Source organism: Populus alba, chromosome 8, assembly GCF_005239225.2.
Source record: "Populus alba chromosome 8, ASM523922v2, whole genome shotgun sequence".
In the NCBI taxonomy this organism is placed as follows: Eukaryota; Viridiplantae; Streptophyta; class Magnoliopsida; order Malpighiales; family Salicaceae; genus Populus; species Populus alba.
Genome location: NC_133291.1, coordinates 7,519,476 through 7,535,862, shown reverse-complemented (window position 1 = coordinate 7,535,862; position 16,387 = coordinate 7,519,476). Strand labels below are relative to the sequence as shown.

Sequence of the window (16,387 nt, the reverse complement as noted above, 5' to 3'; positions counted from 1 at the left end):
GGACTCCCTCTCCCTCCCTCTCCCTCTCTAAAAACTCTCCACCATTCCCTTCCTCCTCTACTTCACACACAGTCTATCTTCACTCTGTACATCTTCAAATATCTCTCTCACCCTTCTCATCTCTTGATACAGATCTATTTCTGTTCTTGCTGAAAATGACGGACACAACAGATGATTTAGCAGAGGAAATCTCCTTTCAAGGCTTTGATGATTACTGTAAACTGCTTAAGAATTTATTAAACGATGTGTTGCAGAGAGAAGTTGGTACTGATTTCGTCGAGAAACTTGAACGCAATCGCACTCTCGCTCAGGTCTTCTTCTTTTTCTTCTACTTCTTATTTTTCTTAGAGAGAAGTTACTGTGATCGATGATCATAACTTTAAACTGGTCTGGATTAATTTTTTTAGTGTTCATTGGATTTTTTTTGGTGTGCGGATGTTGTCATCATTGTTTTTGCTAGTTTCGCGTATTGTGTTTTTGCATGGTTTTGTTTTGTCGAGGAGAAAACAGTGGAAGCAAAATTAGTTAGTATATTAACATTATTATTATTATTATTATTTACTTGTTTGTTTATTTTTGTGATTGCTTGCTTTTTGATAAATATTCTTTCGGTGATTACTTATTTCTTCTTACTACGTCTTATGTGTTTTTCTATTTTAAATTTTGCATGTTATACTAAGAAGTAATAGCTGTAATCAAAGAAAAAAAAAGCTAAAAAATTTATGTTCTTTTATTACATATTTGCTAAAGTAAATTTTATTTTTTTGAAATAGTATTTATTTTATAATGTTTTACTTCGTTTAGCCTCGAAGCTGTTGCAGTCTTGCAGACTGTGATGACAAGAAGAATCCGTGATTTATTTTTTATTTTTTACTGGTATATTTTTCCTGCATTTTCATCGATTAATTTTCATATATCGGGAGAAAATATTAAGGGAAGTTATATATTTTTTTTGGGCGTGTGTACGCGTGTATAGAGTGCTTGTAATTTGAGATTGGCGGGGATAGAAGACACAGCTGAGTTGCTGGAGAAGCAGCTGGCATCAGAGATATCAAAGATGACATTAGAGGAAGCATTGACACTTGCTCGTGCTTTCAGCCATTATCTTAATTTGATGGGAATTGCTGAGACCCATCACAGGTACGTATAAGTTTCAGATAACTTTTGAGATTGAGCATGTTGACAGTTGACACTGCATAATGTATTCCTTTCATGCAGGGTACGTAAGACACGGGATTTGGCGCATCTATCAAAATCTTGTGATGAAGTCTTTAATCAGCTGTTGCAGGGTGGAACATCGGCTGACGAACTTTATGACTCAGTTTGCAAGCAGGTTTGTCTGTACTGGTATTTTTCTTTCGAGTTTTCTCTTACAGTTGGGTTGGTCACTGAAACTGACAATTAAGAAAGCAGAAGAAGTTTTCAAATCGCAATTTGTGTTTTTGAGAATTCTTACAAGTTTAGGGGACGCATCAACTCGATCAGCCTAAAGAATTTTACCGGCTTCATTCAGTGGAACCTTTTTTTGCATGATCTATAAGGACTAATAACTACTACCATGACTATGAAATCTTTTATTTCCTTGAATATCTTAGCTACTAAATGGAGCATATCAGTATTATATAATTGCAATTTTTAAATGCAATCCTGCTAAGTAGTTGCTAACAGTTCTTATATCATGTTCTTGTCCAAATCTTGTTCATGCAGGAGGTTGAAATCGTTCTTACTGCACATCCTACTCAAATTAATCGTCGAACCTTGCAATATAAGCACGTTAGAATTGCTGTAAGTTGTTAATGGCTTGGGCACCGATTGTTATGTTATATATGATAATATTAGATATTGCAACAATGTCAAGTGTTAACATTTTGGATGTGAACTTGCTCTATTTGCAGCATCTTTTAGATTACAATGATCGACCTGATCTTACACAGGAAGATAGAGAAATGCTTATCGAAGATCTGGTATAGTCTCAAACCTCAATAATTCTGCTTAAGAGTCACAATCAACGTTACAGTTAGAGCATAATGATCTGGTGTCAAATTATCTCTTTCTTCTTCTTTTTTTTGGTGGTTTATATTATTTTTGCTTTTGTAGGTAAGAGAGATTACTTCGATATGGCAGACAGACGAGCTTAGGCGCCACAAACCTACGCCAGCAGATGAAGCCAGGTCTGGTAAGCCAAGTTACTTCTAAATCTGATTGAAATAACTTACCTTTGGTTCTTTGGAAGTTTCTGTTACTTGGTGATGCCTGATGGGATCATATTTTGATAAACTCAGGCTTGCACATTGTGGAGCAGTCTCTATGGAAAGCAGTACCTCATTATTTACGTCGTGTCAGCACTGCACTGAAGAAGGTTTGCTGTCACATGATAGTGTTTTCTTTCAAATGATTGTGAGAAGTTGGTTGACTTCTTGTTATTGTATGTGGATTTGATCGCTGCGTTCCTTTTCTCCTTAGCATACAGGAAAGCCACTTCCATTAACCTGCACGCCAATAAAGTTTGGGTCTTGGATGGGGGGTGATAGAGATGGGAATCCAAATGTAACAGCGAAGGTGAGCCTTTCAAATTCATGATTGGGTTCTCTGGTATTTATCTGGGAAGAAACTAATTTAATTGAAGAAAATATTCCCACTCATGGGTTGTGTATGACAGAAGATGGTTCATTAATTTATCTAACAGGCACGTGCAAAGAATGATCCCTCTAATCATGTTGTAGTATGGTAATGTCTATTTAGGAAATCCATCTGTTTTCCTTAGAACAAAAATGAAAAAGGAAGTTGCTTGCTGCTTCTTTCTAGTTACAATTAAATGTCCTGATGAATGCGTAAGATCCAAGGTTATTGAGTGACAATATCATGGTTTTGCATTAAAACCTATGGCATTTTTGTGCCATTAAAGTTATCTTGTCTTTATTTTGCATATTATCACTGTCCTTGTTGTTTATTAGCATCTGCACTTCAGAGTTCAGTTCTTGATTTAAACTATCGCATGACACATCCACATATTGAAATGACCCTTGCGTCAGCAGACATGCTCTTAAAATTGAAGGCTTGCAATATTTTTCTGTGCCCCAGAAGACTTTCTTGTTGGGATACTTTGTTGTTTGTTGCCAGATTGTGTGTTTGTGTAGTCAACCATTGCATCATTTTATGGGAAAAGCTTAGTAATTGACAAGGACTGATTTTCGATGTTGCTATTAGCACTCTACCAATTCATAGTAGCACTTCACCTTTATAACGGGAGAAAGTGGGGTTCAACACGCTGGAGTGCTAGTAGAAGAATTCCTAATCTTTTCCTGTTATACTGTACTGTTTCTATCAGGTATATAAAGTTGTTAATAGATTTTGTTTTTATTGTTCCAGGTCACACGAGATGTCTCTCTTTTATCAAGGTGGATGGCTATTGACCTTTACATTAGAGAAGTTGATAGTCTCAGATTTGAACTATCCATGTCTCGCTGCAGTGATAAGTTGTCAAGAGAGGCACATGACATTCTAGAACAAGGTTCAATTCACTGGAAATTTACTTAAATTATGTAAAAAATTTCCTCTGTGGACAATCTGACAAGTATCTGTCTAATTAGATAAAAAAAAAAAGGGCCTGTCCTGATAGCTTGACATGTAATTGTTAGGTGCACTGTTCAGTTTCTAAACATATAAAATAGCGTAATTTAGCTTGATTTGAGAATATTTTATCTTGAATGTTTGTTATTAAGACTTAATATGTGAAGTGAGAGACAATACTTAACTGAATCACCTCTTGAGTTTCAATGAGTAACATAAGCTGTTCAATAGAAATTATACTTGCTAGAATTGTTATGTGACAGCTGTTATTTACTGAGGGTGGTCAGCATGAATGATGGTTCCATGCTAACATTTGTTAATGCCTTCTCTATTTCAATTATGACTGCTAGAAATTTTGTCATGGTAAAAGAATTGTTCATCTGAGTTAAAGTTGGTGTTGTTCCTTGTGCAGAAAGAAAAATTGTCAAGTTGCTCGGTGTCTTTCCTTTCATTTCTTCCTATGATATTTTTCTATATTAGATTGTATTTGTTGCCAATGCTACGTTGTCAACTTTGAAAATTTTTATTCCATCACTGGTCCTTTTCTCATGATAAGGTTATCAGGGATGATGGCTTATGGAAAATTTTCTGCCTTTCTGTGGTTATCTTTAATTCACATAGAACTTGATTTTTTGGTTTCATTGAACTGTTAGCTTTTGCAATGAAAATTTGTGTTTTTCAGTATCTTTTTGGCTCAATGCCTGTCTGTGAGAGGGTAAATACACCTGGAAAATGACTCTTGGTTTTTTAAAGTCTCCAGTCATGCTCGGTGGTAAAGTTTCTAAAAGTTTTAACAGAAACTTGATACAGAGTAGTTCCTTTGTGGTTGAGGGATTTGTTCCAGGCTCAAGATTAGTAATAAATACTGTTTATATTTGAGTGTGCGTGAGAGAGAGAGAGAGAGAGAGAGAGAGAGTTAAATTCAAGATTGAGAAAAACAAGTCTTCCATGTCAATCATGTATGGTTCATGTCACATGATTTTTATGGCAATCATTATGTGTTTTGTTCCACTTATAATTTCTGATGGTTGGTGAATGTTGCATGCAGAAACTTCTCCAGAGGATCGGCATGAGGGTTGGAATCAACTGATGAGCAGAAACCAAACAAAGCATCATGGCCAACAAACTCCATCACTTCCTACGCAACTTCCAGCTACAGCTGATCTTCCCTCCTGCACTGGTAAAGAAAAGCTGTCTCACTAATCATTTATAGTCATGCTTTCCCTGCAATTTTCATTAATAGTGATATCTTATGCCAAGTCCCTTTTTATTCATTAGAATCACTATCATTGCTTCTTTTTTTAGAGTGATAACCAAACTTAGTCATGTATTGTAATTTCAACTATCAATAACAAAGGTTCATAACTTCAATTTATCTCTTCATGTAGAATGTGGCAATAATGGTGGATCACAGTATCCCAAACTACAACTTCCAGGGACTGATTACTTGCCGTTGAATTGTCAGGTAAACTCACCTATCTGGTAGCGATTTTGTATAGATATTTCTCCTTTATCATTTTCAATAGTATTTTTAACTAAAATAGTATGTTTCCTTTTTTTTTTTTTTTTTTTTTTACAGGATGTTCAGGATTCTTCAAACTCAGAATCTTCATTCCAAGATTCTAGCCATGGCTCTTGCAAATCAATTGCAAATGGAAGTATTGCTAATTCTGACAGCCATCAATCAGCTCCAAGCCCACGAGGATCTTTCACCTCCAGTCAACTCCTTGCTCAGAGAAAACTTCTCGCGGAATCTAAGATAGTAAGATCCAGCTTCCAGAAGCTTCTAGAGCCAAGTCTACCTCAACGTCCTGGAATCGCTCCTTATAGAATTGTTCTTGGTCATGTGAAAGATAAGGTATTATTACTTTCTGCAGCTTCAAATTTGTCAAATACTTGAAGTGTAGTACATGTAAAACTGTAAAACACATAATATCAGTAAATGTTATAACAAATATCGAAAATCCAGTGTCTTGTTGATTGAAGTGAATGGCAGACTTTAAAAAGGTGCAGTCCGATTACTGCAATTTCAGTTCAGGAGTTCAAAGTTAATATGATTATTTCCTTCCCCTTAAATTTCAGATGAAGAAAAAAAGGGAAAAATACAAACAAACTGTGATTTGAGCTTAATGGAGTTAATTTTAGGCAACACCCCACATGTTCTCTAAGCAGTCAATAGCTTGGAGTCAATTTTTTTGAATAATCAACATAAGAGGGTATGGAGGAGGGGATATAAAATACAGGTGTAGTTGTATTGATTTTAAGTCAATAGAATTTGATTGGGCCCTGAGTTTTCAAGATATTTGCATTTGTTAATTCATAAAGAAGTAGATCGATGAAGATATTCTTAGCCAAACAATTTTTTTGTTAAGCAGATACTTTTTTATGATTACTCTGAATTAACCTTGTGAAATCAATAGCATAAACTTTACTGAATAACTCATGCTTCATTGAGCTTCCTTCTCAGACGGAGTTTCTCAAATTGTTAAAATATGAGATAGGGATTGATGAGTAGCTATTTCTCAAATTCTTAAATATAGGGATTGATGAGTAGATTGACAATTTGGCATCCTAATTGTGTTTTTGATATCTGATGCGACTTCTAGCGTTGGGTGAATTAATATAGTGGTGTCAGTATGAAATAGCTGCTAATCAAGATACCATTCATTTAAGAAAGAGCTTATGGATAAAGGAAGTGTCATAATGGTTACTAATCAACATATTCATGGGTTTATTTTTATTTTCCAATGACTTTGGCTGTGATTCTCTTTAATCTACTAAGGTTTTTTACCAATTTTTAACCGAGTAAGGCTTCAGTTTTTCAAAAATTTCAGTCATATGCTATATCATTATAAACATCGTTATACTATGTGTGGTAATCTCAGCTTACGAAGGCTAGAAGACGGCTGGAACTTCTTCTCGAGGATCTTCCCTGTGAATATGAGCCTTGGGATTACTATGAGACAACAGACCAATTGTTAGAACCGCTGCTTCTATGCTACGAGTCTCTGGTAATAACTTCTGCATTATTATACCATTCTAGTTCCTCTCTTTTTGAGTTATAACTGAAAAGAATGAAAATATCACCGGCTTTACTTTCCTTTATTCTTCATTTACTGATTTTTGCAGCAATCTTGTGGAGCTGGGGTGCTAGCAGATGGCAGGCTGGCTGACCTGATAAGAAGAGTTGCGACTTTTGGAATGGTATTAATGAAGCTTGACTTGCGTCAGGTGGGATTTGATTCAGGTTATAGGTTGTAAGGTAACAATGTGCTCATGTAATATGATTTAACTGGACTTTTGGTATGCAACAGGAATCTGGTAGACATTCTGAAGCACTGGATGCAATCACCAAATATTTGGATATGGGAACGTATAGTGAGTGGGATGAAGAAAAGAAACTGGAATTCCTAACAAGAGAGCTCAAAAGCAAGAGGCCACTAGTTCCTTCCACCATCCAGGTAACGTGTTTAAATATCATGATAGCGTTAAAACCTGAGCAATAATTTTAATGCGCATAATCCACTGCAAATGTGCAATGGCAGGTCTATTGGGCTTAACCAATAGGCCGTCAGCTTGAGGCCTGTGAGTAGCCACTTTATGCAAACTCAGAAGGGTGTCATTTGTTCTCTAGGATCCTATTTTGATGGGACCGTAATTGAATAATGGTCTTTTTGAAACTTTTCTAATAATATTGTGATGAGGAAAGCTTATCTATTTAAACTTTTCTATTGGAAAAAGAAATGATGACAAGAATTGAATAAACAATGTTTTTCATTGGTTTTAATTTTTGGAATTATGTATAGTTCAATCGCTTTATACTACATTAGTTTTGAGGTATAAAAGTAGCATGGAGATATTTTTATTTCTATTTTTTGGAGGTGAGTGCGGGTTGCCCAAGGCGGTAATTTTGCAAATTGTGCAATCTTTTTTGGGATCAATAATGTGGCTGAGCAGGATGAAAGTTTGGAATTGTATGACATTCGTTGACTACTGTTTGCATTACTTTCTTCTTCAAATCTTTTTGAGTAACAACATTCAGCATTTTGATTTCTTTACAGGTAACTAAGGGGGGTGTTTGAGAGTATGATTATGGTTGCTTTTTAAAGTGTTTTTTTGCTGAGAAATACATCAAAATAATGTTTTTATTTTTTAAAATTCAATTTTGATATCAACACATCAAAACAATCCAAAAACACAAAAAAAGAAACAAAAAAACAATTTGAATTTTAGCAAACCTCTATCTGGGCTGCACTTCCAAACAGGAGCTAAACATAACATGCTTGCATTTGTTGTTCATGTCTTATTTCAGGTAGGGGAAATCATCTTTTTTTTTTTTTTTTTATCTATTTAATGTGTAATGTCTTACAGCACAATCAACGTGAAATCTGTTAATTCTGATGTCAAAAGTTAAAAATAATATAAATTCGAAGCTATTGTGAATCTCTTAGAAACAAATTTGTGAAGAGACTTACAAATGCGTCCCTGCTTAAGACTAGCATAGCCTTTGCCCATAAATTCTGCAGGTATAATTTAATGGAGCATACAAGTGATAAAAGATGTTAATGTAAAAATAGATCTACCCTGTACAAACATGTACATTCACTAGACAAATGCATTTGACAGGGTTAAGCCCTAAAAAAGTTGTGGAGGAAATTCCTAAATTTGCTCTTGTGAACAAGCATTAATTTCCAAATTGATTATTGCGTTGATATTAAATTCTTTTGGTGAAATATCATGATCTTAAAAGGTGTATAGGAAAAATGCAATGCAACTTATTTCTTTGTGAAAATGATGCATTCTTTTATTTCAGCCTTGTCATTTTCTGTACAAATATTAAGTGAAAGTATCTTTTTGATCCTTGATAATTTTGAACTAACTCTTTTGGAATTATTTTTGCATTAGTCTGTCAGTGTGATTGGATTGTATAAAGCATTTGTTAAGTGATTGAAATTACCATAGAATCCATGGCCTTTTGTTGAGTTGAGAATATGATATTTTCTTTTCAGAAAGCCTTGCAATGGATGCATTTTATGCACGCTCCCTTTGTCTATCTTTTGGTTTTTGTACTTGTATGCCTCCTTTTAATTTGTTTTTTGGCAGGTCACTCCTGATGTCAAAGAAGTTTTGGATACATTCCGCGTTGCTGCTGAGCTAGGTAGTGATTCGCTTGGAGCATATGTGATATCGATGGCATCCAATGTATGAGAAACTGCTGCTACCCAGTCATTTATTTTTTTATATATATTCTAAGATAATATTACTGACATATTTGGGTTTAATAGCAGAATATGCGAAATAAACATTAACATTAACATTGTCTTGCATTTTTTCTCTTGACAGGCCAGCGATGTCCTTGCTGTGGAGCTTTTACAAAAAGATGCCCGTCTTGCTGTTAGTGGTGAGCTAGGGAAACCATGTCCTGGAGGAACGTGAGTATATGCCTCTTATATGTTCATATATTGCTCTGTAAAATGCATTTCCTTGTTTATTCTATCATTTGTTCATAGGAATGCATGGTTACAGCATGGAAACAAGATTAACAATTTTTTTATATTATATTGTTTCATTTAATTTATTTGATATGGTAAAGTGTAAATGCTAGCATGCTTGCTAAAAAGAATGCATTCTTTTATTTACCTAGACAATTGAAATTGTGCAACATGTTTATTTACAGTTTTAATTCTTAGAATAAAGTGATGTCCTGTTATTATATAACGGTGTCATTTGCAATTGTGATTTAGTGACACAAGTGTTTGTCGATTGCTGGTACAACGAATTTTTTCCAAGTATGTTCTTTTTAGAGTATTTGAGATAATTTCTCAGTCACATACACCAGTTTTTCCCAAACAGCTTCCTTTGTGCTTTGATCTTTTTGTTGCTGATTCTGCGAGCCTACTAATATTTTCCTGGACCTGAGGTTTGACTATTTGGTTAAGTTCTATGTTTGACCTGAGGGTAGATCACTCAATTCTCATTTCATAATCCACTGAGTTTATAGGAACTAGGAAATGGAGAGTTCTGTGACCCTTTTGGCATGGTACTTCGGGTAATGAAATAAAAAGTTTACACAGTATTGACAATAAACATTCTCACAAGATCTACACTTGTCTTGATTAGGCTGCGGGTGGTTCCTTTGTTTGAAACTGTGAAAGATCTTAGAGGGGCTGGTTTGGTTATCAGGAAATTATTATCAATTGATTGGTACTCAGAGCACATTATAAAGAACCATAGCGGGCATCAGGAGGTATTCATTTTAAAAGCCATTTTCAAATTGATTCTAGTAGATCCTTAATGAAACTCTAATCGCTCGTATACTTCCCATGAACAGGTGATGGTTGGATATTCTGATTCTGGTAAAGATGCTGGACGCTTCACTGCTGCATGGGAACTTTACAAAGCCCAAGAGGATGTTGTTGCAGCATGCAAAGATAATAAGATTAAAGTAACTCTATTCCATGGACGAGGAGGGAGTATTGGCCGTGGTGGTGGACCAACATATCTTGCCATTCAATCCCAACCACCAGGTTCAGTAATGGTAAGTTACCTATCAGTGCATCATGGATGCCAGTAATGAGATAACATATTCTATTTCCCCCTTCTATCTTCTTTTTTCTGTTGAAATTTGTAAATGCTGATATTGCTATGCCCCATCTTTTAAGACCAGAACACGTATAATCAATTCACATATCTGAATTTGTAGACTGTTTCAAGTATTTAGGCTTCTGATGTTTAACGTCAGATGTCCTTTCAATCGGCAGGGTACTCTTAGGTCTACTGAGCAAGGAGAAATGGTGCAAGCCAAATTTGGGCTGCCACACACGGCTGTCAGACAGTTGGAGATATACACAACTGCAGTTCTACTTGCAACGTTAAAACCCCCAGAACGACCTCGAGAAGAAAAATGGCGTAATCTCATGGACGAGATTTCGAAAATCAGCTGCCAAAGTTACCGGAGCACAGTATATGAAAACCCAGAGTTTCTTGCCTACTTTCATGAGGCTACTCCACAAGCGGAGCTTGGTTTCCTTAACATAGGAAGCCGACCCACAAGAAGAAAGAGCTCAACAGGAATTGGACATCTTCGTGCCATTCCATGGGTATTTGCCTGGACCCAAACAAGATTTGTTCTTCCAGCATGGCTTGGAGTTGGGGCAGGTTTGAAGGGTGTTTGTGAGAAGGGACACACCCAAGATTTGAAAGCAATGTACAAAGAATGGCCTTTCTTCCAATCTACCATAGATCTTATAGAGATGGTTTTGGGGAAGGCAGACGTTCCTATAGCGAAGCACTACGATGAAGTCCTTGTATCTAATGAGAGCAGGAGAGAACTCGGTGCTGCACTAAGAAGAGAACTCTTAACAACGGAGAAGTTTGTATTGGTGGTTAGTGGGCATGAGAGGCTGTCAGAAAACAACCGGAGCTTGAGGAGGCTCATTGAGAGCAGGCTCCCTTATCTCAATCCAATGAACATGTTGCAGGTTGAGATTCTAAAGAGGTTGAGAAGCGATGATGACAATCATAAACTCAGAGATGCACTGCTTATTACTATAAATGGTATTGCTGCTGGTATGAGGAACACGGGCTGACAAAAATCTTTGCAGCTCTATGATTTTACTACTCGGCGAATTATATTATGGTTTTTCCTATGTTCTCTTCTTTTCCCTGTTATCTTCTTTTTCACTTTGTAGGGCTATCATTTGATGGCCTAGTTGGGAGTATGGTATCCGTCTAAGAGATGAAGTTCTTATGAAATGTTAATGCGGATAATAATACAATTAAGTGGATTTCGTTTCTTGAAATGCAATTCACTTAATTCTCTTTCGACCGACTTGTAAATTATGGAAATGACTCAAACTTTGTATGCTCACTTGCAATTGTCTTCTTGTTCATCAATACACTCTGCTAGACTAGCGTAGCTGGGTCAGATCTTACTTCTTGAAGAAGGAGGGAGAGATCTGTGAGGAGAAGAACTATTAGAAGGAGGGAGAGACATGTCATTGGGCTTAAAAAGACAGGTTCTGGGCCATATCTGGGCTGGCTTTGTTTTGCTGTGCAACCCTTGGTTTCAAGAAAGTGAAAGACAACCGCTGCTAAGAAATTAAAAGAAAAAAAAAATCATAAATTTTATTATATAGAAATAATAAAAAAGAAAAATACTGCGTGCTATAGTGTTTTTTGTAAGATTGTCACGTGAGCAACTCTCTTTTTAGCAAGGAGACGTTTTTAGGTTAGAACTAGAAATTACAAGGAATAGAAGAAGGAAGTTCACCTTCGAGACAAAGGCTTCTGAATAAAGAGAAAAAGGAAAAATAATAATTAAAAAAAAAAAATTTTGCTTTTTTCCCGTACGCTTGATATTTATTTATTTCAGCAACCGGGACGCTGCAAAGTGCAAACATCGAGGTTCGTTTTAAATTGAATTTTACATGTGTTCACCAATTACTTTCTTATTTAATTTTAGCATTAAACTAAATTATTGTTACATCAGGAGTCAGATTAATTTTTTTAATATAAAAAAATATTTAAGTATTATTAATGTATTTTTTTTTAATTAAACTATATAAAAATTTAACTTATATTACCTAGTTGACTTTAAAAATAACTTGAATAACATATAAAAATATAATTTGACTTAAAAACAATTATTATATCAACTTCAATTAATTTATTAAATCCATTAACCAAGTCATGATACCCTAATAATCATATAGAAAGAAAAAAATAAAATAAAATATTAGATCAAATTCTCAATCAATCTATTATTGAATGATAAAATTGAAAACAAAAATCAACTAAAAAACAAGTTATGAAACTCAAATATAGGTTACAAGACCAAGATATCCCCTTTAAAAGCAAGTCAAAACAAATCATGAAACTCAAATCAACTCAATGTTTAAGGGTGAAATTTAAAAAAAAATATAAAAAAATCACTTGAGTCAACAGACCAAACTCGTGACTCGAGTCAAGAGACTAAGATAATTTTATAGAATGCAAACCAAAATAATTATGAAACCTAATTCTTAACCAACCTAATATTAAAGAATAAAATTAAAAAAATAAACTAAAAAAACAAAAAAAAAACTTGAGTTCATCGACTTAATTCAAGATTCGAGTTATAAGACCGTGATAACACTATAAAAAGTAAAAATATATATATAAATCTTAATTCTCAATTAACCCAATTTTAAAGGACTAAATTAGAAAAAAAATAATAAAAAAAGAACAAAAAAAAATGATCTAAGTCAAATTGGGTTAACTTGAAAAACCCGGGTCAAAAGACTAGAATAACTCTATAGAAAGCTAATAGAAAAAAAATTTATGAAGTCAGATTCCTAATAAACTCAATGGTGAAGGATGAAATTTAAAACAATTAATAAAAAAATAAACAAAAAACATTACATGAGTCAACACGGCTTACCCGCGAAACTAGCAGTCCAGGTCATGAGCTCGAGATAACTCTAAAGAAATCAAATAAAAAAAATTATAAATTCTAATTCCCAATCAATCCAATATTAAATGATAAAATTAAAAAAGATAAATAAAAAAACAACTTGAGTTAACACAGCTAATCTATAAAATTCACGACCTGGGTCATAAGATCAAGATAATATAAAAAGTAAAATTGAAATAAATTATAAATTTTTATACCCAATAAACATAATATTGAAGGATTAAATTAAAAAATAATAATAAAAAAAGTTCTAAAAAGTTTTAAAGATCAAAGTGAAAAAGTGCTTGGCTTTTCCTATTTATTACTGTAATGAAAAGCCAAACACTTGATATACTAGATCAATGGTCCATGTTATGTTGTGTAGTGGATCAATTTTTTTTTTTAAAATATAAAACAAACATCTAGATTCAAGATGTTTTTCTAATGATTTTTTTTAGACTAGAAATGGATTTTTATCAAGGGTTTTCGAGTGTTCATAGACAAAGGTTTTTCAATGAGTTATTATCAAGGGTTCACAACACTCCTCTCAAGAATAAAAGGTCCGAAATGGATTCAAGACATCCCAAAATCCTATAAATACCCCCTTGAGATCAAGAATAAGGGATGAAAAAAAAAAGAAGGAAAGAAAAAAGAAAGCACAATTTTTTTTTTTTTTTACCAAACAAATAAGTAATATAGCTTACCTCAGATAAGACATATTAAAAGTGCTAATACCTTTTATTTACGCAATTAGTTCATTTCCTTGATTCTGAAACCAGTTAAGGTTTCCAGCGACTAAACTACTAGGTAACAACTCTCATTTCTTTTTCTTTTTTTTATGATAAAGGATAATAAATCCTTGTTTTTTCCATTCACATCATTCCAGATTATCCTGATTCGGAAAGATAATCACTACGACGCTGCACACGAACAACACCATGTGTTAACCAAGTACATCAACCTGTGACCAGACAGGAGACTAATTATGATTTATAAAATTTCCCTTCTGTATTTGTGTCCAGTAGTTCCGGTCTAAATATGGTGATGAAGACTTTTCTCTGGAATAACAAGAGAGGAAGAAAATCAATTATATGCCGAAGAGATTATCCAAAGAAGTTCTGCCTTATTTAAAAGAATGAGTTAGGAATTTGTTTTCAGTTTCCTGTACCTAGAACACAGAATCTTAAAGGGAAACCAAGATGTTATAATAGACTTTGAAATTCTCTGTTACAAGGCCAATTTATCATGGAAGGTCAGGTAATCAAGTTAGTTTTTTCATTTTGGTATTGCTACAATAATTACACTAATAGAACTGCAAAACAAATCTTCCGGGAGGGAAAGGGAAAGCTTATACTTGAATGATTTCACTAGCTTTATAATAGTTTATAAATTCCCGACTTCATCCTTTCGTCCTCCACTTCATCTACCGCCGTCCCTCTTATCTCTACCGGGCAAGCAGAGGTCTGTTCTGCAGAGAGTTTTGTGATGTAAATTTACTCTTATTTTGAAATCCTACATCTCTTCAATGTGAACTACAGTCAAGTATTTGGTATCAGTTCCATGAGATTGCGTGGATCAGTGGCCGAAACAGAAACAGATATCTGCAAATTCTGCAGAATGCTATTTTGTAGATAAAAGCTCTTGTTTTATCATAACTACCAAGTATGCATTGAATACATGTTGTCCCTGTCATTATAGAAAATCCTTTCAAATTAATCGCAATTAGGCTAATTGTAACTACAAGGGTGACATGATCTGACTATTAATCAAGATAATTAAGCATCGGATTTATCTGTAGCTCATTGAATGCACTTGCATTCAAGCTTATTCCCTGAAAAATAACTGCCTCTATAATAGAATAAGCATCCAATAATGTCGTTAAAATATGCCCAAGCATCCGATGCAGCATCTCTCAAAAGGCCTCTAGTTCAAGTTATTCTATTCCTTCAAACAGCCACACCTATCTATCCATTCATCTGATGTGATTACTTCTTCGGATTCCATGTTATAATTAAGCAACCTGGCTATAAATAGGACTATCTGAAGGACCCTAATACACAGGCCAGCAAGTGTTTGTGCAACCTCTTTCACAGGGTACCGAAGAAGAATGGCATCACTCAAAGCAATGAAACCTGTTGGCACTAAGCCAGTCGAGCCTGTCAAGAAAGAGCCTGCAGCTAAATCCAGCAGCAGTGCACCCAAAATTCCGGCATCCAAACCAGCCCCTAAAAAGGCCGAGCAGAAGCCCCGGGAGCCTAAAAAGAAGGTATGCAAAACTTTCCTTACATCATGTAGGTGTTTGATAATAAGGTTGAAGATATGGTTGTGTTATAAAAAAAAAAAAAAAAAAACTCCAAATCAATGCATTTTGCATCTTCACTGCACTTGATCGTCATACCGAACGGGTTCATAATTATCAACTGGTAACCTTAATGCATTACAAGGTTGTCATAAACATATTATACAAAATGGTCTCAACATATTCATCATGAAATTGCTAATCGCGTGCGTTGTCTAATTGAGGTATTTTATTGGTTCATTACAGGCGCCGGCATCCGGAACCTGTAAACCAGCAGCTAAATGCGGATAAGAAAAACAAGTAGGAAGGCATGTGAAGAACCCCATGAAATAGTTATATGTATATTCATGGTGATCTCCATTATTTCTCTCTCCCATCCATGTGCCTCTTTCAGGCTTTTCGCCTAATAAATAAAATACATATTACTTAGAGGACTTGTTTGCCGTTTCTGGGTTTTTCTAGAACTCGACTATTTCCATCAATGACATGTGTAATTAGACTAAATCGTGTGCATGGAATTGAAAGAACCAGTGAGGTACGTACCTGTGTTAGTGCAATCTATTAATTTTAAATTAAATTAAAATATATCCGTAAATATTAAATTAAAATCTATTAATTTAAAAATTTATGTTCAATTCTCTTGTAAGTTGTATCTATATACAAATAATGTATTAATGACCGTAAATAAATGTCAGTGGAGGGCATACGCATGAGACTCAAATAAACTATATATCATCGTGTTCTTGTCCTCCATTTTCAGTACACAGAGAGATAAGGCAACTGATTACAACAAATTAAACTAATATATAAAAAGTTAACATATTATAATTTGAGATTATTTATTTACAAGAATCAATACTTCAGGATAGTTCATAATTTTAATTTTACTATACTTGAGGACGGTGCGTAATTAAACTTGTACATATAAATTGATTGTATTTATTTTAGACAATATTATTTACAAGTTTTAAAAATAATTTAACAAAAAATATAGAGAAATATTGAAATATATATGTTAATATAGCATGTCGTCGAACCTTTCGGAAGGCGTCCATGCTCCCTAGAAGGACGAAAATAAGATATTA

General features: G+C 34.4%; 1 protein-coding gene across 1 annotated transcript; it reads left to right on the top strand.

Moving 5' to 3' along the window:
- On the top strand, positions 1 to 11,395 carry LOC118039984 (phosphoenolpyruvate carboxylase 4). The gene is made up of 20 exons (XM_035046840.2): positions 1 to 311; positions 977 to 1,140; positions 1,219 to 1,333; positions 1,708 to 1,785; positions 1,896 to 1,964; positions 2,098 to 2,176; positions 2,283 to 2,359; positions 2,464 to 2,559; positions 3,370 to 3,511; positions 4,619 to 4,750; positions 4,959 to 5,035; positions 5,150 to 5,428; positions 6,456 to 6,581; positions 6,700 to 6,801; positions 6,885 to 7,031; positions 8,674 to 8,772; positions 8,914 to 9,002; positions 9,691 to 9,817; positions 9,902 to 10,108; positions 10,332 to 11,395. The coding sequence occupies exons 1-20, from the start codon at positions 156 to 158 to the stop codon at positions 11,157 to 11,159; spliced, it is 3,189 nt and encodes a 1,062-aa protein (XP_034902731.1). The 5' UTR covers positions 1 to 155; the 3' UTR covers positions 11,160 to 11,395.
- The last annotated feature ends 4,992 nt before the right edge of the window (positions 11,396 to 16,387 follow it).